The sequence below is a fragment of the Streptopelia decaocto genome, assembly GCF_964273445.1.
Source record: "Streptopelia decaocto genome assembly, chromosome: 19".
NCBI lineage: Eukaryota > Metazoa > Chordata > Aves > Columbiformes > Columbidae > Streptopelia > Streptopelia decaocto.
In genome coordinates this window covers 4,322,870-4,343,769 of record NC_138674.1, presented here as the reverse complement: position 1 = coordinate 4,343,769, position 20,900 = coordinate 4,322,870, and the positions used below count along the sequence as shown (strand labels likewise).

The following is a 20,900-nucleotide window of genomic DNA, read 5'->3' as shown; positions in this document are numbered from 1 at the left end:
GGGGGCTCGGCTGCGGCCGCCGGTCCCATTGGCGGACGGAGCACCGGGCTGGGCTGGCGGGGCGGCCCCAGATCCCCTCCCCAGGCCGGGATTCGGGCAGACCCGCGGCTGCTGGACCGAGTCCTGGAGGAGACGCGTGGGACCCTGCCGCGGTTTGCCGGTGTTTCCTCTCCCTGTTCATTTACGCTGGAAATAGTCCAGATTTCTCCAATATCCCAGGGGGGGGAAAAAAATGAAGTCAAGTCCTAGCAGGTAGCAGCAGTGAGGGTTGTGTTGGCGGCACAGGTTTTTGGCACAGGAAGAGTTTCGGGAGGGTCATTGCGTTTGGATGCTGGTGCTGTGTTAAGGAGTTGCATCCGTCTCTTCTGTCCACACAGGGAGCTCAGGGCATCCTGAGCGTGTCCTTGGGAACAACCTCTTGGAGAGCAGCGTAGGGGAAAGGGACCTGGGGGTCCTGGGGACAGCAGGGTGACCATGAGCCAGCACTGGGCCCTTGTGGCCAGGAAGCCAATGGGACCTGGGGTGGGTTAGAAGGGGGTGGTCAGTAGGTCAGAGAGGTTCTCCTGCCCCTCTGCTCTGCCCTGGGGAGACCACACCTGGAATCTTGTGTCCAGTTGTGGCCCCTCAGTTCCAGCAGGACAGGGAACTGCTGGAGAGAGTCCAGCGCAGCCACCAAGATGCTGGAGGGAGTGGAGCATCTCCCGTGTGAGGAAAGGCTGAGGGAGCTGGGGCTCTGGAGCTGGACAAGAGGACACTGAGGGGGGACTCATTCATCTTTACAGATATCTAAAGGGTGAGTGTCAGGAGGATGGAGCCAGGCTCTTCTCAGTGACAAGCAGTGACAGGACAAGGGGTAATGGGTTCAAACTGGAACACAGGAGGTTCCACTTAAATTTGAGAAGAAACTTGTTCCTGGTGAGGGTGGCAGAGCCTGGCCCAGGCTGCCCAGGGGGTTGTGGAGTCTCCTTCTGTGCAGACATTCCAACCCGCCTGGACACCTTCCTGTGTAACCTCATCTGGGTGTTCCTGCTCCATGGGAGGATTGCACTGGATGAGCTTTCCAGGTCCCTTCAACCCCTGACATTCTGGGATCCTGTGGCACCGCTGCTGTTCCCAGTGCAAGCAGCTGCGTTCCAGCCCGAGTGAGTGCAGAGCTTCTCTGCTTTGTAAGAAGCATGAGATTCTGAGCCTGAATGAAAACTCCCACAGCAAAGGCTTTGCTTTAATTAAACAAACAAACAAACAAACAAACAATAAGAAAGACGCATGTTCCTTTGGAAAGGGCACCCACAGTTGTTCCCCCGACTCGCTGCTGTGCCTCTGGGTGTCACCCTGTGCCTCAGCTTCACAGTCTTTATCGTTAAGTGCTGATAATAGTTAAATCCCTTGCAGAGACTGGGAAAGTCGTAGCGCTTCAAAATCCTCCCGTACGGCTGCTGTGACACTGCGGGGTTCAAACACCAGCGGCTGTGATTCACAGCAGGTCACAGAGTGACAACAGGGAGCGATTCTTCCGCGGGCTCTGCACAGCGGCATGTTCGCGCCAGAGACCCGCAGGGAGCAGGTGACAGCGAGTCACAGGTGACAGCGGGTGGCTCAGGTGGCGTTGCCCCCCATGCCCGCCCCTCCTCTGCGGAAAGAGCCGAGGAACCCACCCAGAACCGACCCAGCCCCTGCGCCGGGAATGCGCGGGTCCCACTGCGGGGGGCGGAGCTTCACCACGAGGGGGCGGAGCTTCACGGGGAGCGTCTGCACGGGGGCGGAGCTTCAAACACGGGGGCGGGGCTTCACGGCCAGGCCCCGCCCCCGCCCGTCACCGCAGCGCTCGGGGCGCCTCCTGGCGGTTCATTTAGCGACACACACACACACAAACAAGCGCACGCACGCACACGCACACACGCACACGCCACATGCATATGCCACACGCACACAGAGCCGTCCCATTTAAACACCTTCTTTAATTTCCTCCTTTTTCATAAAAATTTATAATAGCCTTCCTCTTACATCGTATACAAAATAATTGCTCTGCTGAATAAATAAAACATGAACATCTCGCAGACAGCACACGGTCCCAAAAACCAGCACCCACCCATCCTTCCCTCGCCCGGAGATGCGCAACAGTCTCACGTTAAAGACATTCTCCCTTCTCCCCACCTCGGCTCTCAACACCCCCATCTCACAAAAGGGAAGGCGAGGCACAGCACGATTCCCCCGCCGCAGAAAGCAGCACTTTCTACCTGGAACAGAAAAACTCACGGTAAAACCGCCTCTGAAGGGCGGGATAATCAGGTCCTAGAGAGCTTTCTGTGATCACATACGCATCAGAACCTCCACCAGGACGTGCCCGTGTCCCTTGCTGTCTGTGTGTGGTCCCAACACCCAGAGGCTGTTCCCACCGGCTCGGCCAGGAAGGACAATCTCACAATGGCACTTTCTCAACTGATGCTCTGGAAAACGCCTCTCCCGCCAGCCCCAGCGACAGCCTGAACTGGGAACAAAGGCTTTTGGTAATAATGGAGGACACGGGCCACTGCGGTGACAGCGAACGGGTTTGGGGACGGCGGCTGCCGACAGCCCAGCTCAGGCCCTGAGCTCAGCCTTGGCAGCCGGCCCTTGAGACAGGGCTGGTTGAAGCGGGAGGGCTGTGAAGTGCTCTAAGGACAGGGCACGGCCGCAGCGAGGGCAGAGCCAGCCCGAACCCTCACGTCGCTGCAAACCTCCGTTTCCCCGACCCCCCGTTCCTCCTGCTCCCTCACCCCGATCTCTCCTCAGCCTCCATCAATCCATCCCGATCGCTGCCTTGTCTTCCCTCCCTGCTGAACGCACACACAGAAAAGTGTTCCCCGTGTCCCCCGACAAGGACCTGAGCGCACGTGGCAGTTTCTTCCTCTCCTCGTGCAAACAGCCCAAATCCATTTGGGCTCCAGCTCCCACGGTGGACGAGAAGCGAAGGCAGAAATGGGTCTTGGCAAACCCTCCTTCCCGTACCCATCTGCCCGCCAGATGTCCGTAATGAAGTGTTCGAGACTTTCATCATCAAACCCGAGACCCTTATCATCAAACCCGTGCACCTGAAGCTCGGGGTGGAATTACCTTTTAGGCACTCAAATGGCTCTGTTATCAAAAGCATTTAGCACTGTAGCAGCCTCCAGGTGTGAAGGTTCCCAACATTTTACATCAGAAAAAATATAAAGGATATATCAGCACTCAAGTAGGGACCGGATTGATTAGAGGTTACTGATCCCTGGGAACCTTTGTCCACAAAACACCTCACCTTTGGCAATAACATCTTCCTGCTGCAGCCTGGAGTGGACAGACCAGGGTAGGAAGTACAGATGAAAAACTGTTTCCGTAGGTGGTTAAACAGCTGCCAAATCCATCCCCAAACCAGCTGCGTTTCAGCACACAAACCTTGTTGTGGGAAAGGGAGGCTGGCTGGCATATAATTTGAGAAGAAAGCAAACAAAAACAGTCACCCTTTACGGGAAAGAAATGTTGAAAAAGCTGAGGAGAAGGCCTCTGTGGAGCCGTCTGCAGACAGTGCGGAGGAACCTCGCTCCCATGCCAAGGAATAGTCTGACAAGACCTTGCAAAAATAGCAACGTTTTGCCCTTCAGCAGAACCTCAGCAGCGCATCCCGCTGCCCACACGCCTCCGCAGAAAATTACTCTTTGTTTGGACCAGCCAAAGTTAAAGACTGATGAACAACTTCTGTGCGCTCACAGCCTCACCTGCAAACCCCCAACTCGCGCCTTCCCCTACCTGTCGTAGGCAGAATTTGGGCTGTTTCAAAGTCTGAAGTGCCAACTGTGGGCCAGGACCTTGACCCCTACTCGGGGTGTTGTGTGAGGGGTGGAAATCTGCCACCAGCAGGACGGTTCCGCTCGGCTGGGACTGGCCAGAAGGACACGCAGCTGCAGCCGCTGCAAAATGACCCACATCTGGGAGCTAAACACCTGCACAACCCAGGGCTACGGCTGCAAGAGGCGCTTTGCTTTCCTCTAGCGGGTAATGTGTCTATTCTGCACCTCGGTAAGAATCTTGACTCCTGCCAGGAAGTAAAATATATATTTAAAAATCCCAAGTAAGTATAACGTGGTAAATAAGCCATCTGGATCAGCAAACCCTGTTCTACTTCATTATCACAGGACTGGAAACCCTCTGAGAATAGATTTGGGGATATTGCAGCATCTTTTAAGGGCCGGGTGTGGAAGAGGCACAAGGGTCTGGAGGGAGCAGGCGGCAGCTCTGAGGAGTGAGAGGTCGGAATTACTGAGAACTGCGTGAGGAAAGCTAGAAACAATCATTAGAAAAAAAGAGTTAAGAAGTCCTTTCCATCTGATGCAATTTAGTGCATAGGTAAAAGATAAGTCACCTTTTGGAACTGGTCCTAATGGAACATTACTTGTTTTTCCAAAACAAGACGTAGTAACTTTTCTCCTGAATGGCTTCTCGCAGTCGGAACAGAGGTGGGATGGAAGGACGGACGGACGTGTTTGTCCACACACACACGCGTCCCCTTTGCTCCATGGCCAAGCTTTATCCACCCACCTTTTTTTCCAGGGAAATCTCCTCCCGTGTCCTATTTGCAGAAGTATTGCTCAAGAAGCTGAGTTAATCTACAAGCAGCAGGGGAAGAGGGTACAGATATAACTGGAAAACAGGAGAGCCAAGGATTTTTTCCTCCCCCCCTAAACCACTGCATCTCCTGCTCACTTTAGGTAGAATTATACAGAAACATCACCCGTTATTCAAGGAAAAGTTCATTTCCCTTCTCTCCCCTGTATAAACCCTTTGGTGCTGGCTGTGCAGCACTTTCTTTCGACAAAGGCACCTTTGGAAAGCACTGATGGCCCGAAGCGTGACACCCCGATGCCTCATATTTACACCTGAGATTAGCGCTGCTGCACCTCTCCTGCCCCCCCCAGCCCCAGAAATACCCCCCAGGGCTCCAGCAACAGCACGGGGGGAGCAGAAGCCACACGGGGCTCCCCACAAGCGGCCGTGCAGATGCACACGCATCTCGTTTTGCCACGTGCGGGCACCCGCGCGCCGCCCTTGTGCCTTCTCCATCACACCGAATACTTGGCCATGTCACTCTTATCGAAGACGACTTTGGTTGCAAAGTAAATGGCGACCAGGCCAAAGCCGGCAGCGGACACCATGTAGGCAGTCACCGACTGCGTAAACTGGACGATGGAGCCCATGAAAAGGGAGGGGACGACCTGAGAGAGGAGGAAAGCACTGTCCAAAATGGCCAGGTCCAGGCAGATCCCTCGGCCTGGAGCCACCGAGTCCGGTTCTCCCACCATCATCATCAGGGAGACGTCGCAGGACGAGCTGACGCACAGAGCCGAGCCGGCGGCTGGAGGCGAGGAGGAGGAGGAGGAGGAAGAGAAGAGGCTCCCAGTGTGGCCGTTCTGGTAAGGCAGCTTCTGGCTGGGGAGGAGACCTTTAGAGAAGGCTGATTTCTTGTCCATTCGGGCTGTGTCTTTCTCCTCTTTGCTCTTATATTTATGCAAAAATACCTGGGGGAGAGAGGGAGGGCACGTGAGGAATGAGACAGTAGAGGGGGGAACGATTTGCTCCAGGAGGAGTGGTTGAAGTGAAAAAAGAGAGTGGGAAGAGGAAGCAGGAGTGAGGGAAGGCAAATGAAAATGACGAGCGATTTCAACAGGAAGGAAAAGAGAACAGAAATGGGGAAGACGGAGAATTTTCTGCAAAAGGCATTTTAGGGACTATTTCTTGTGGGGCCTCCCTGCTGCGAAGTAGCTGGTAAAAGACAGAGGAACTTTCGAGTTAGAGACACCAAGCCCAGCTATACCCCACACCTCACTGCATTCAGTGTTTCCCCACCAAGCCTTTTGCAAACAGTCGTGCATGTGGCCTTCGCGTTCCCAGCCTGGGGAGTTTGGTTTTCGTTCTGTTGCTATTCTGTCCATGGGAAATCGCAGCCAAACTGAAGATTTGCAAAGCAGAACACTCCCTCGTCCCCCGATTTTGACAGGGTGCCTGGTGCAAATTGGGATGGGCCGGTCAGAAGTATTTATTCAATGTGAACATCTGGATGCCTGTGGTAAAAACTCCTACTTATTTCACTGCACAGTGAAGCGCCTGCCATTGGGATGAAAGAGCTGCTCTCAAACCACAAATTAATTTTGCATTTGCAGCACAAGAGAAACTCCTATTAATCCAGTGTGCGACTCAGGAACCTCTTAGGACTTCTCCACAAGGAAAACATCTGCGGGACAGGATTACTAGCTCTTGTGTTGGTGTCAGAAGTTTCACAACGTTTATTTTTCTTGGAGCTGGGGGAATACGTAGAACCTCAGCTTTCATTTTCCTGATCTACATGCTAAAATTGGAAAGCAGGACCTCTAAGAGCTGAAAATTGTGGAGGTTTTTTAGCACCTCAGGTTGGCGGTGCTGCAGATGTGACTTGGTTGCTGAATGCGCACAGGTGTAACTAACCTGCACCAGTTTCCCTACAAATATGCAGAACACAGAGGAATGTAGCACATCCCTCTGATACACCGATCCCAGCCAATTTCCCCCATCTTACCCACTCCCCATTTAAAAAAAAACACGTAATGCTTGTTGTGAGCAGCAGATGTGGAAGGAAAGAGACGCTAAACCCTTTTATCGCCTCTATTTCAGATAAGAAGACACATCTTGGAGACAAGAGGCACACGTGGAAAACCTTTGCGCACAGACACGTGTTTCTCTCCCGCGGGCTGAACTGATGGTACCAGCTACAAGTGGCAGAAGAGGGTGGCCAAGCTGTGCTCACAGCTCCCAGGCACGTTGCCCTACCTGTTTCTCGTGGTGATACAGTGACGCCAGTGTGTACGGCAGGATCTGGAGCGCGGAGAAGGTGAAGCCCGTCAGAGCGGCCGAGACGGTGACGACGATGACGCTGTGGGAAAGGCACATGACGAAGGCGGCCGCGGGGAAGAACACCACGCTGGCCAGGTAGACCGTCCGCGTCCCAAACTGCTTCACCAGCCGGTCCATGATTGTCGAAAAGAAGATGGATGTGACGCATTGCAGGAACAGGCCCAAGCTCCCCATGCGGACACCTGTGGGTAAGCAGAGGTGGTGACAGGCACCGATTTCACACAGCCGGGCATCTCGAGGTCTGTCTCCCTCCCTCCCCTTTGCTGCCCAGCTCTGTGCCGTCCGCGCAGAATGTGACGCAGCCACAAACAACCGCACGTCTGCATCACCTAAGACATCCCAGGGTTGCAGCACCCAGGCTGCAGCTCCCACCCTGCACCTGCAGTGAGTATTTCTGGGCACCCCAGTGTAAACAGCAGGGCAATGGGAGATGGGAATCCAAACGCCTTTCTTGTCTTTGGAAGTTGTTTTTTGCACTTTCCTACTCTTAACCCAGGATCTGTCACCTGCTTATGAACCAGGATCTGTGGTTATCTGATGTCCAAACCAGCAACGGAACAAACGGAAGAAGGAATTACGCTTAAGCCAAGGTAAAGTACACAACACCCACTAAACGACTGCAGTATCCGGTAGCAATCCGGACCTTACTCTTTGCAAAGATCTATCAGATTTCAGGGAATTAAAACCACTCACTCTTTGAAACAAGGATCATTACTCAACACATGTTTCTATGACAGCTAACGCAATGGAGTCCTGACCTGCTGGAAGCTATACAGTGCAAATGTTAAATAATAATTAAGCTGCCTCTAAGTTAAACAGACACTCAGCACAAAGAGGCAGTGTGCTGCAGAGCTCACGGAGGCAGTGAGTGGAAAATTCGGAAGGCAAGATGCACCAGCTGGAGGAGGAGGGCCAGGAATAAAAGACTTAGATCAGGGAGAGGAACAGAAGGGCTGGGCAGCAAGTCAAGACTCTGGCACAACACAGCAGCCCAAACAGGACAGCAGGGGACAAGAGGAAGCAGGTCCCGTGCTGCAGTGAGCAGTATCGCATGATGTGGATGTGGCAGCCGCAGCAGCGAGTGCGGTCAGAAAGTGCCGGAGACAGGGGTGAGGATGGGGAGGCTGCTCGAGGGCTCCCCAGATCCAGGTGTGAGATGGGAATCTCACAGCAGCACGAAAGGGAGATGCGGTAAAGACCACCTGGCTGCCACTGAGCACGTCCTGGCTTTCCAAGCAACGGGGAGCACTGTCACCCCTCGCTTCAAACGGAGGGAGAGCAGTGAAAGGACATGGGCAGCGGCAGCCACAGCTCGCAGACAGAGCTGGATCCGTCCTGTCCAGCCTGCAACCTGCCAGACTGTTCTGCCATTTAACAATCCAGCCCCAGGGCTGCGCTGCCAGATCTGGTTCAGTGCCTGAGAGCCGGAGGAGAAAGAGGCATTTTGCTATTTGGTCCACTGGGCAATGCTCCGGGGCCGTGGGACAATTTTTCCTGACCCATCTGAACAAAGTCTACAGTTTCCTGTAACTTTTTTTTGCGTTACTAGCAGAGCTGAGCTCATTCTCAGCTCCCACTAAATGCTCCTGTCCTAAGGAACAGGTGCTGCAGCCTCAGAGCAGCTGGTTCACTTCTCACCTTCATCATAGTGGCGTCTGGCATCCGTGCCCGGCTTGGCTCTGGGGACGCCGTGGTACAGCCCTTCCCCAACAAAGTCTGTGTAGAACAGCATGAAAGTCATGAGTGCCATCCAGCTGCAGAGCTCGGCCACGAACAGGCGCCGGATGACCTTGGGAATGCGGCAGTAGAGGCCGTGAAGCCGCGGCACCAGCGTGCAGAGGTTTCTCAGCGCCTGCAAGACGTGCCTGGCGTGCAGGAGACACGAGCTCCTGGAGAGCTGGCAAGAGCAGCAGGCGGGAGGTGAGGGCTTGGGGGGAGCATCCTTCAGCGCTGGACCATCCAGGACATCTGCCTGGGTGGCCGCCTCCTCCGTCACGAAGAGCGTGGCCAGCACACAGCCGAGGAAGATGACGGCGAGGAGGCTGAAGAGACATGTCTCCTGCCCTCCCAAGTACGGGGCCAGAAAGCTGCCACCCCAGTCGATGGCTGGAAGGAGGTAGCCAATGCAGCCCCCCAAGCTGATCATGAAGGCGTACATGGAGAAGGCTTGGCGGCAGTTGTCTGGCTCCTGGAAGAGGTCGGAGAGCAGGGCCTCCAGCGGGGTGAAACAGACCTGGCCGCAGAAATCCAGCAAGCCAATGCCCAGGATGAGGAAGGCGATCTCCAGCGGGCGAGGGTTGAGGGCAAACAGGCTGGCCAGGCTGCTGGCGTGGGGGATAACGAAGAGGCTCAGCAGGACACCCAGGCACAGCATCCAGATGAAAGGTCGCCTTCGGCCGTAGCTGCTTTGCCAGTGGTCGCTGGCGGATCCGATCAGCGGGACAAAAACCAAGCCAAGGACAGGTCCTATCCCTGCGAAAGAGAAGCAGGTGGTGTTAGGGGGACAGATCTGGAGGGCACTAGTGTGTATGAGCAGGGCTGTCAGGTTGTCAGGCATTGGAACAGGCTGCCCAGGGCAGTGGTGGAGTCACCATCCCTGGAGGAGTTCAAAAGGCATTTAGACAAGGTTGTCAGGGACATGGGTTAGTGCTGGAGTTGGGTTATGGTTGGACTTGATGATCCTGAGGGGCTCTTCCAAACAAAATGAATCTATGAATTGTGAAAAAAGCCTGGGACATTTCAAGAACTCAGGACGCTTTGCTGGGTTACAGCCCCTTTCTCCAAACACATATAACACGTGGTAGCCCTGCAACCATCCCACAGCAACAAGCCTCCATGCCGCTATTTGCCCCTGCCCTCCAGACTCAAAGGGGAAACAAGCACCTCAAAGACAGGAAAAAAAAACCACCTACCCAAAACCATGGTCATGAACTTCTCCTCCACCCCCACTTCCAGCAGCAGCGGCGGCACGTAGGTGATGCCGGCAGCCAGGCAAACCTCCAGGCCGAATGTCAGCGAGTTGACCAGCAGGAGCTGGGTCTTGCGGTTGTGGAAGAGCATGTTGAGCCGGGCTGGCTGGGCCACGCTGCCCCGACACACTCACTGACCACGGGCTGCGTCCCCCGGGCCATGTCCCTCCCCGGGACGCCCCGCAGGCGAGGGCTGGAGCTTCCCTTCCCGGTCTGCCGGACAGATGCTGCCTCCCATTTTTAGCAATGGCGAATGAGCTGTATTTTCCTCTTCCTCTTACTGCAAGATGTGTCCCTGGCGATGTCGAGTCCAGGCGTGGGTAGGCAGGGATCCCACCACAGGCTTCCCCTTCTGCTCACATGCTGTGGGCTGAGAGAAGAGACGTTTGTTAGACACAGTGGGATCCAGGGCAGGGAAAAGGGCTAAAACCAGGTACCACACAGAGATGTCACTGCTGACAGGGAGGATGAGGAGAGGACATTGGAGAGAGCGGCAGGGTTAAAAGATATGAACTACATTCGTGCTGGGTTTCTCTCCGAGGGCTTGTGACTGGTGAGACAGGCACCTGTCAGACATTGTTTGGGAAAATCCCATCCTGCCTTCGGGCCAAGGGAGGTCTAAAGACCTCTCAGCATCCTGTGCAGCCGCATCTTATAGATGGGCAGTTGTAGCAGAGAGACAAAGGGTTTAGGGTCTCCTCTCCCAGTGAAATCAATTAAGAGTTCCCGTGGAGGATCAGGGCTGCGGGCACTCGCCTGCGGTCACACAGAGACCCACACAGCTGCCTAATGACCCTGCAGGCTCCCGGGGAAGCAGTTTCACCCAAACCCTGTCTCCAGCCCCTGAGATGGGACACAGAGAACAGATGGTGCCTCCATGGAGTTTCACAAACAAACCTGACCCACTTTAGCCTCATCTAACAGTGAACGGCAATTACCTTACTCATTAGCCTGAGTCATTTATTTGCCCTGTAACGTGCTCCCTCTCTCCAGCCTTCTTCAGAGGGGAGAGGCCAGCAGATCAGGACAGGGGCTAAGCAGTTAAGGCAAGAGTAAGCAGATGCCTCTTAGTAACCTGTTATGAGCCTGCAACTACGTCGGTCTACAAATGAAAGAAATCCTGCACGGTTACCAGCATCCAGCCTGTCAAACTGCTGTTTTGCTAAAAGCATCTCAGAAAGATGGTCTGTAGCGATGCTGGAAACAGCAGAATGGGTTAGCAAGACATTAAACTCCCTCACAGGCACTGATTCAGGAGTAAAACAAACTGCTGCCTAATTCTCGGGATTCACGTGCTCTGATTTCTCAGCCTAAACGAGCCGCCGTCGAGTTTCTCTGTGTGGACAAGGCAAAACGGGTCCCACTGGCCTGAATATGCTTCAGCTTGCGACCCGTTTCTGGCCCGATTTCACAGAAACTTCTGCCTCCCATCCCACCGCAGCCCCCAGGGGCTTTGGGTCCTTGGGATGAAGGAGGCTGAACAGAATGCGAGACATGCAGGCGGGGGAGTTTATCTCCGCTGGCTCCCTCCCTGGCTGCGGGGAAGCAACAACCACGTCCCTGCCCGTACACCCGCTCCGTGCCAGAGCTGCCCTTACTCAGCTGCAAAGAGCGAGGCCAGCAGAAGAACTGAGCTAACAATCCAGAGAGAAGACTCCACGTTATCACCAAGCACAGCGCGAATCCGCGCTCCCTGGCTCCACGGAGCACGGGTGTCTGACGTCCATCGCCGCACAAGGGTTGGTAGACAGGCACAGCTGGGGCAGTTTCTGCATTCTCCCTTTTGTCTTTCTTCTCCTCTTGCTATCAGCCCAGTAACCCACATGGAGACGACTGGGAGAAGCTGGAAGCGTGGCAATGAGGTTTTTACACAGACAAAAGCATCGTTCTCCGCCTGTGTGCTGTGGCACCGCTCCTGCGCTGAGGAGCTGACACAATGCCAATTACACACCGTAAGTCCTGATTATTTTCCCTCCGGGATCCCTCACCTTCCCCCTCCACCCTCACTTAGACCTCCACTGTCACAAAAGACATCTTCTTTTAAACCCGCCAACATGGAGATGACTTGCCCAAGGTCAAACAACAAGCTAACGGCAGAGGGGGAACGGCAACAGTTTTCCTTTAATCACTCGATGCGGCTTCAAAGGAAGCCTCGGCGGCTCCAGATATGCTCAGCGTCACTTCAGATCCACTCCGCCTGCAGAGGATGCGACTGGGGGCAGCAACCACCTTTCTCAGATGTGGGCGAGACACAGGATGTCTCGGCCGTGTTCGTTTCTAGGGGTGCCCAGCTGGCTCACAGCCCCGGGACAGGAATTGAAGCTGCAGCACGAGCCGGGGTGCTGGCAGCTGGAGGAAGCAGACACGCGAGGCCAAATTCAGTGAGCCCCCATCACTCCGAGCTAGGCCTGTAATGTCCGCTGTGGTCCAGGGCCTGGGGGGGTTACAGAAGGGGACTTATCTCAAGGTAAACCCCAAACATTAAGTAAAAGATGTCACACACAGACAAAAATAAAGGTTTTCTTCCCTTTTCTTGCAGTGACATGGAGAGGAAGCAGGAATCTGTCCCTCTCCCTGACTACCTAAAAATTTCAGTTTTTAGGCAGAAAGGCTGAATTTCTGACCAGTGGGTAGGAAAAGAGCTGGCTCTTCCCCATCCACACCCTCAGAACAAAACAAATAAATCCCAGCGTACCCAGAAGCAGTACTCATGTACAGCCGGAGATGACAAGTTGTCAACAGCAACCAAGCTGCAGATACGGCTGCAAGAGACTATGAACCTTTTTCTGTTTAAATTGTGCTTTGTCCCAACACCCATCAACTACTTTTTAAATTTTGTTGAGAGAACACAGAGAGATGGTTTGGCTGAGCTGGGAAGAAACGCCAGCGCACACTAGGAAATCATCTGAACCGTTGATCCGTAAGGACAGAGGGATGGAGAAGGAGGATTCGGGAGGTTTGCAGGAAAGGAAACCAGAAGCCAGGACTCACCTTTCCACGCCGAACAGTGACAGGTGATCCCGGCGGCTCTGAGCTGCGCTCCCCAAAGCCAGCCTAGCTCCCCAAAACCAGCCTAGCTCCTCGAAGCCAGCCTAGCTCCCCAGAGCCAGCCTAGCTCCTCAAAACCAGCCTAGCTCCTCAAAACCAGCCTAGCTCCCCAGAGCCAGCCTAGCTCCTCGAAGCCAGCTTAGCTCCCCAAAGCCAGCCTAGCTCCCCAAAGCCAGCCTAGCTCCGCAGAGCCAGCTTAGCTCCTCAAAACCAGCCTAGCTCCTCGAAGCCAGCCTAGCTCCTCGAAGCCAGCCTAGCTCCCCAGAGCAAGCCCAGCTCCTCGAAGCCAGCCTAGCTCCCCAGAGCCAGCCTGGCTTCCCAAAGCCAGCCTAGCTCCTCGAAGCCAGCCTGGCTCCAATACGATCCGCAGCGTCCAGGAAAAGCGACTCCGGTACTTTGCAGGCGAGCAGAGGTGGAACCAGCAGCAGGTACACGGGCGGGTTTGGTTTCAGGGCCCTCCCTGCCTCCCGATAACCCGTCGCACCGGTGTGTTATTAGCGGCAGAACCACGCCTGGGCCCCTCGCGCGGGGCGCTGAGCAAACACGGGCTGCAGGCACCAGCCCTGCGAACCCGCTGATCACACAGCACCGCGTCACCCCAAACCAGCCCAGAAGGAAACTCCAGCTTTGGACTTTGCTCAAAGCCCTGCCCTGGTGTTAACATTTGTCACCTTCCCTTGATGGCGTGCTGGCACCTCACAAACAACTGCCACACAGAGATTTAGTACATGGGATTCTTATTTTCCTTGTAAAGATGATGAGATGTTCCCTGCAGTTTTGCAGGTAACAGTCTGGCTCTAAGCAACAGTCCCAGCAGTGAGACCAAACACTTCACTTAAACTGCTAATGTCTTCCAGGACAATCCATCTGGCAGACTGGTGTGGATCTGGAGCTCTGTGATGTGGAAGGAGTCAGGCAAACCCGAGCTGGGAGATCCTGGCCTAACAGCAGCGCTTACACGTCACAACCCAAGCGAACCTGCAACAGCCTGTCCAGCCCAAGGGGATTTGGTTCTTGTGATGGGGAGACCTGTCACAGCCAGACCCAGGGGTGGTTGGTCCAAAAAGCTGCGTGACAACAGGCGCCTCTGGCCTCAGTTTCCCCAAACTTCTACAAGAGGGGCACAATGTCAAGCACCTTGACAAGGACAGCAGCCATCCCCCGAAAAGGGGCTCACCAGCCCTTCTGTGTAAGGTTTCCTGCACACAGAAGCAGAGGAAAGCCACATGTGGGGCTTTTTCGCAGTTGCTCCCCGAGCTGTCGTGCCGTGGGGACATCATCTGCTGCTGAGCGCTCAGGCTCTTCCTCTGCTCTCCCTCTCCCTCCCCAAGGAGAAATAAAACAACTTTAAACTCCATGTTTGGGTTTTACTTTTAAGCTTCCAACCTCAACTTTTCCTTCCCTTTCTCTGCAGAGAAACAACAGATCAACGCCGAGAGGCTGGTTCACCTGGCAGGCAGGTAGGAGGGCGGGTCCGGGGGCAGGAGCAAAGTGGCACAATGCCGGACAAAGGACACGGAGAGGAGAGGAAAGGAGAGGAGGAGAGGGCTCTGTGGCACCCAGCTGCACACAGGAGCCTTTTCAGCAACGGCAAGCAAAGCAGAAACGATTGCAGCCCAGGGACACCAACCCGCCCCGCAGCCTACGGGAGTGAGAAGGAGCAGGGATGGAGCCAGGGGAAGTGGCTTCCGAGAGTCCACTCCTCCCGAGGCACTGGGCCAGCAGGTCGGATTCACCCATTTCACCTACTCAGAGCTCGTTCCCCGCTCACACGCCGCAGAAAAGCTTTTGACAAACGTCTTCCTGCGCTCGACGTGGCAAGGAGGAAACCACCATCTGAACTCGAGCAAAGCGCAGACACAAAACAGGACCGAATTTACCGGCACCACCAGCTGTACGGACTCATTTATACCGTCGCCAGCAGAAAAGTTCACTTCCCGCTTCCCCCCTCTTGGCCGGTGCGGACGCTGCTCCGCGCGCCCTCGCTAACGGACTTTGACCCGCACCTTTCGCTTGTGGAACAAACGAACCCCGAGACACCTGAAGAAAGTGGACTACGTGCTGATGGACACGTACAAGCAAAGACTGGGAGAAGTCTCTTCTCCTCCCAGACCCCTCTAATCTTTCTAACTTAAGATCTTACAAGTAATTGCACCTAAACAGTGCGACAGACACTTTAAAAATAACATTTGCGTGTAGTTATGTGGCTGAGAAAAACTGATGTAGACCTCAGAAGAATCCATATCCTGCCACTCCATAACCCTTCCAGTCTCTCACATGGGCGCAGAAGGGACAAGAGATGTTATTAAAAGTGGTCGCAGCCTCTCTGATTTATGATGGTCGTGCGCCCGCCCCACAGTTGGACAAACAGCCACAATAATAATCAAACAGAGAATTAGATTCATCAGCTACTTGTGACTTGTCAGGGCTCTGTAATAACCTGAGTCTGTCTTATATGGGAAAAAATCACCACGCAAAAGCCTTAGCAAAGGAAAAGCCCTCGCATTTTGGAGAAGCAGGAGATGATGCCACATCATCCCTCCTGCAGCAGGTTGGATGCAGAAACCTCTCCCCAACGAGCAGCAGAGAGGGGGGAGCGGGAAGGGTATCGCCAGCCGTCGGGTTTCCATTCACAACCGCAGCGTTACACTTCCTTCCAAGGGGCTCTTTATGAACGTTATTAATTCCCCGCTCCCTGGAAGCCCTTGGGAAGAAAGGATGGGAGAGAGCACAAGAGCGAGCGCTTAGGGAAGGGCTGTTCATATGGTGCCAGATCCTTTCACAGCTATCAGTGTCCATTCACCGCGGCTGAATGGGAAATACCCCATGGAGAATAGCTCTGGCAGGCTTGCGCGGGATGAAATGGAAAACTCACCTGACCTCTCCTGACCCTCTCCCCTCCCAAATCTCCTTGACCCCATTCATGGCGTGGGGAGAGGGGAGCGGTCACTGAGCAGGGACGGGAGAACGGGCGATTGATTTAGTCTCTCTGAATTAACTCTACGTTTCCTTTGAGCTCAGGGGTTCCCATTATATCAGCTTAGGGAAAGAGCAGCAGCGGGTGGAAATCTCGGATGGGAACAAGGGGGACCCGCTGCAGCCCGCGGCAGGGGGAGCAAAGGGTGCGGAGGGGAGCTGCGCTCTCTGCAGACACGCAGGGTCGAGGCCGAAGGGCTGAAATGTTGCCTTGCTGGTCTGCAGCTCAGCCCCATTTCCATCAGCGACACCGTGAGACGACTGCACCCAAGGGCCAAGTTCAGCTGCGATGCGATGAAGGACCAAGTGGCCCAATAAATGTCCCGTAGGTGAGCTCGGCTGCAGAGGGATCCGCAACGGCACCGCTTGCGCCTGCCACACAATATCTCACAGCGTTTTACCTGCCCAGGACTGGCACCTGATCAGCAAACTTCAGAGAAGCCTCACACGCTCTTTAACACCCGCGACGCAACCAAAGCAGCAGCATTTTCAGCCTTCACGCTCAAGAGCTTCTCTCACCCTTTCCTGAGTTGGCGTCAAGTCTGTTATAAACAACTCCAAACCTCCAGACAAGGTTGGCTGGCTCTGCATCAGAGCTACGGCTTTGTTTTGCTCCGGCGTGACCAAAGCTCTCGCCTTTCTTCATGAGAGGAGCCCCCGTTTTGGAGTGGGAGGGGAAACGAGAGAAGATCTGGTTCTGCTTTTTGCTCAGAGCTCATTTTTGGTGTTCAAACACTGTGCCCATCACCCTGGCGTTTGGTCTGAGTCAGCCCCTCCTCCACCCTCTCCTCTTATTATTTTTAGCAGAAGAATAAAAATGTAAATTGAACTGGATAGTGAAAAAATAAGCCCCCTCCAGGTGCCCCCCTGCTCCGCAGCGTGGAAACGGGCACAGATTATATCCGGCACCACATGACCAGGGCCCGTCTTTATATGTCAGTGTGTAAAACCCACCCTGCTGAGCTGCCTTTTCTCTGCCCGGGGCTGGGGGCTTCTGCTACGCGTCTCGTCAAACAGCCCCACAAAGGGGATTAAGGAGAGCCCCTCGGCCCCGCAGAGTAATCCATCAAATTATCCCTTGTTGGCGTTGCTGTCCTCTTCAGGGGAAAAAAAAAAAGCCCTCCAAAGGCTTTTAAAGGCACTGAAATTACACTTGAGCCTGAAACACTCCACCCAGCTGCCGTAGCTCACAGCACAATGGGCTGGTTGTAAAGGGAATACCGGGAAGGGAGGAGAAAGGAGATGGACGCTGTTAAAAAGGGCAGCGGCCGCCCCACGGGTGACACTCCAACCGGTGGCTCGGCCCCCCCGCTCCGGGACAGAGGAGCCGTCCCCGTCACACCGGGCTGCAGGGGCTCTGCGAGGAGTTTGCTGTGTCAGGACGGACCCACGGACACGTCCCCACGGACACGTCCCCATGGACACGTCCCCATCAGAGGCGAGGTTTGCACAGGCAGAGTCTGTGTCCAGCCACGGAAAACCCAATCCCTCCTGCGGGGACCCCGACCCCAGGCTGTCACTGTCACCCACGCTACCTGCCCAGAGCCCTACAGCCAACAGTCCAAAATCCCTACAGAAAACCCAGCGCAGACAAGGGCTCCTCTAAGGTTCACGGCATCTTCACCGGTGACCCAGCAAAGCCCAACCACACTCACCACAACTCTGCAAATGACCACCGGATGTTGGATCTGGATTTTCTTCCACTGCAGCTGCCTAAATAAAACAATTGCGCCTGAACTTTTGTGCTGGTCATCACCACCTTATTTTGAGATATAGAATCATAGAATCATTTCAGTTGGAAGAGACACTCAGGATCATTGAGTCCAACCACAACCCAACTCTGACACTAACACATGTCCCTGAGAACCTCATTTAAATGCCTTTTAAACCCCTCCAGGGATGGTGACTCCAGCACTGCCCTGGGCAGCCTGTTCCAATGCCCCACAGCCCTTTGGGGAAGAAATTGTTCCCCAGATCCAACCTCAACCTCCCCTGGCGCAACTTGAGGCTGTTGCCTCTCATCTTGTCGCTTGTTACTTGGGAGAAGAGACCAAAATTATGAAGACATAAAGTCCTCTGTCCATGTGGGATTTCACAGGTCTGCGTCACTGTAATCCTTCTTAGGAAGAAATTATCACTGGGAGTGAAACAGAGAAAATGAACAGTAAAGCACTTACCCAAACAAACTGGAAAGGGTAAAGAGAAGAGCAGATTAGTTCTGGTGGAAGGCTGTTCTCATGTACAGAAAACACAGGTCACCTTAGTACTGATAACAGAGATACACAACTTCTGAGTTTTAATCACTAGCGCTGAGTAGGAGAATAATTTTCCCATCTGTTAGGCAGAAACCGTTGCTGCTTCATTGGGTCCCCTTTGCAATGCCTGTTCACGGGACCAGGAAAATGGGAAGTGAAATTGGAACTTCTTGTTTCCAAGCAAAGAACAAATGCTGCGTAATGGGATGTCTGAGTCCCGAGCAAGCCAATGCTGTAACTCAGCTCTTCTGGCCACCGTGGCTCCAAGGCATCACACAGAATCGGAGATGGATGGAGCCAGGCTCTTCTCGGTGAAATCCAATGATAGAACAAGGGGCAATGGGTTCAAACTGGAACACAGGAGGTTCCACTTAAAGATGAGAAGAAACTTGTTCCTGGTGAGGGTGGCAGAGCCTGGCCCAGGCTGCCCAGGGGGTTGTGGAGTCTCCTTCTGTGCAGACATTCCAACCCGCCTGGACACCTTCCTGTGTAACCTCAGCTGGGTGTTCCTGCTCCATGGGGGGATTGCACTGGATGAGCTTTCCAGGTCCCTTCCAGCCCCTGACATTCTGGGGTTCTGTGAAAACCCCCCGTGTGTCAGCCCTAGAGGAGCAACGCGCACACACTCATACAGACCCTTCTGCTTCAAGTTTTAGGAGCGTGACCTTGTGCTCTTCCTCAAAGGCAATACTTTGAATCCTAGACACACACAGAACTAATGGGCTCTTTTGTAATCACATGGTAGTTAGTCCATTTTTTCATGGTAATTTTCTGGTCTGCAATTCCAGTTATTTGTGTCCCTGCCGGAGAAGTTTGATGCTAACACATCTCTCAGCGAGCCCTTTGACCTCCGCTGGCAGGTTGGTGGGTTCCTCCCTCTCTGTTTTCTGTCTCTAAAATGAGGTCATGGCTTTGAATGAGACAAAGAGCCTTTGCAGAGTGAGGAATAGCCTCAAGACAGCTGTGAGCGCAGAACCCCCATCAGTCACAGCAGAGCCGAGCACACGAGAGGCGAGGGTTGGGCTCCAATGGCACGACCGCTTGTATCGGAGCCGCTGCAAGAACAGAGGTGGAATGGGCAGCCCCGCACAGTGGAAGCATCCAAAGGGAGAGGGAATAAAGAAAAACGCTGTAAATACCTTAGACTGGGAGCTGCGGGAAGATGCCGCTGTCCCTGCTGCCCGTCCCTCCGACACAGGGAGCGTTTCCACCCCCTTGCTGGCCCTCCAGCCCCCAGTGTTCCCAGTCCACCCGTCTGGCTTCAGCGGCCACAGGGCTGGGTCTGTGCTGATATACCAGACTGTCAGTGAAGCACCTTCTGTCGCAAGAGCCACCGGCCAGCACCCTCTGCCAAAGGGACAGGTGATGAGCACGTGTGCAGGGAATAACAGGATTTCTCTGGGGTGCTTTAAGGTCAAAGACCATGTATCAGAGTCCTGAGATCTTTAAGAACAGTAGTTTTATGTGCCTGCGGTAGTGGAAACTGCAGAAGCCCCGAGTTCTGCCTGCAGCACGTCGACTTCTCGGCGCTACCGAGGGCTCTCAGATCACTGCTGCAGCGGGAGAGTCTTTCCCTTATCATGACAGACCAGTCATGAGGCCGGGGACTGAAAAACACGAGATTCTATGATTTCACTTCTGCCTGAAATTGCCTGGGTAATTGCAAAGATAAGCAGCAATCAGATTTTATTTTCTAAGACAGATAAGTTTCACTGGAAGACCTTTATGGGAAACTTAAGCCTTTTCCTTTCCCCATTCTCATTATCGGCTGAATGTGTTACGGCCTCTGAACACGCAGGGATTTACCGTGAAGCCGTAGCCGTTTACAGAGAACACCCGGCAGCACCGAGTGCCTGCAAGGGGAGCTTTCCACTTTCAAAAAGCCGAAGTTCAAAATCACCATTCCACTAGGAGGTGAATGGAGCGAGGCATTTCACCACCCCCCTCACTCCCCAGCCCCTCTCTCCTTACAAACAGGAACCTAATTTCTACTTTGAGCCCTGGAAAGGACATTAGCTCTAAATTATTAGCTTTTTAGTAATTAAGCATGGAGTTCAAGTTCAAAGTTCCCTGGATTTTGCAGAGCGCTCTGAGCTCGGGCTTTTTGTTGCACACGGGTCTTTCCTGCTCTGACACAGAGAACACACCACATACGTCAAGGAGGACGGGCAGGAAAGCGCTTCGAGTGCTTAAGTTATTTACCGCTTGCTGCAAACATCTGCGGGGGATAAATGACAGTTAGTGTGTCTCAGCTTCTGAGCAGAGGGAGGATTTTCTCCCTGCACTGGGCTCCCTCTGCCCATATTTACCGGAGTAAAGTTCAGCGAGCTACAAATGAAGCAGAAAGACCTCTGATATTGCCGCAATGTGCAAAGGGCTCGGGCACCTCGGGCAGGCACAGCAAAGGGCTGATCAGCAGCACCGTCCCGGCCGTTCTGAGCATCAGCGTGTGCTAAGCAGCCTCATACAGCCTTCTGCTAGCAGAAGGGAGAGCCAGCGTCCCCCGCTCCTGCCCAAAAGGCTGATGCGCTGCTATCAACATTGGCCGCAGACAGTGATGAATGGCAGTATCTGGGGGCAGCACAAACGTCGGCTGTGTTGGCAGGAATCAGAGATGAAAGGGGCCCTGTTGAATCATCTTCCCCGGGGCTGCTCCCGCCAGCGCATTCTCCAGTGATGTGTCCAGTCGGGATGGATGGATCTCAAGCACTGAGGTTGCAAGAATTTCCCCTGAAACAATATCCGTGGGCTAAGA

The 20,900-nt window shown here is 54.1% G+C and overlaps 1 protein-coding gene across 12 annotated transcripts in view; it reads right to left on the bottom strand.

The window, feature by feature from the left end:
* Positions 1 to 1,194: 1,194 nt before the first annotated feature.
* SLC45A3 (solute carrier family 45 member 3) overlaps positions 1,195 to 20,900 on the bottom strand; it is a 32,931-nt gene continuing 13,225 nt past the window's right edge. For 10 of the 12 annotated variants that reach the window (XM_082069457.1, XM_082069461.1, XM_082069462.1 and 7 more), the window contains 4 exons: positions 9,810 to 10,236; positions 8,536 to 9,369; positions 6,814 to 7,079; positions 1,195 to 5,528 (listed from right to left, as the gene is read on the bottom strand). In XM_082069457.1, the coding sequence (XP_081925583.1) occupies positions 5,073 to 5,528; positions 6,814 to 7,079; positions 8,536 to 9,369; positions 9,810 to 9,957 (1,704 nt within the window). In that variant the 5' untranslated portion in view covers positions 9,958 to 10,236 and the 3' untranslated portion in view covers positions 1,195 to 5,072. Of the gene's footprint in view, positions 5,529 to 6,813; positions 7,080 to 8,535; positions 9,370 to 9,809; positions 10,237 to 18,067; positions 18,387 to 19,684; positions 20,876 to 20,900 lie in introns of those variants that run through there. The other 2 variants (XM_082069459.1, XR_014185736.1) reach the window with 2 other exon arrangements.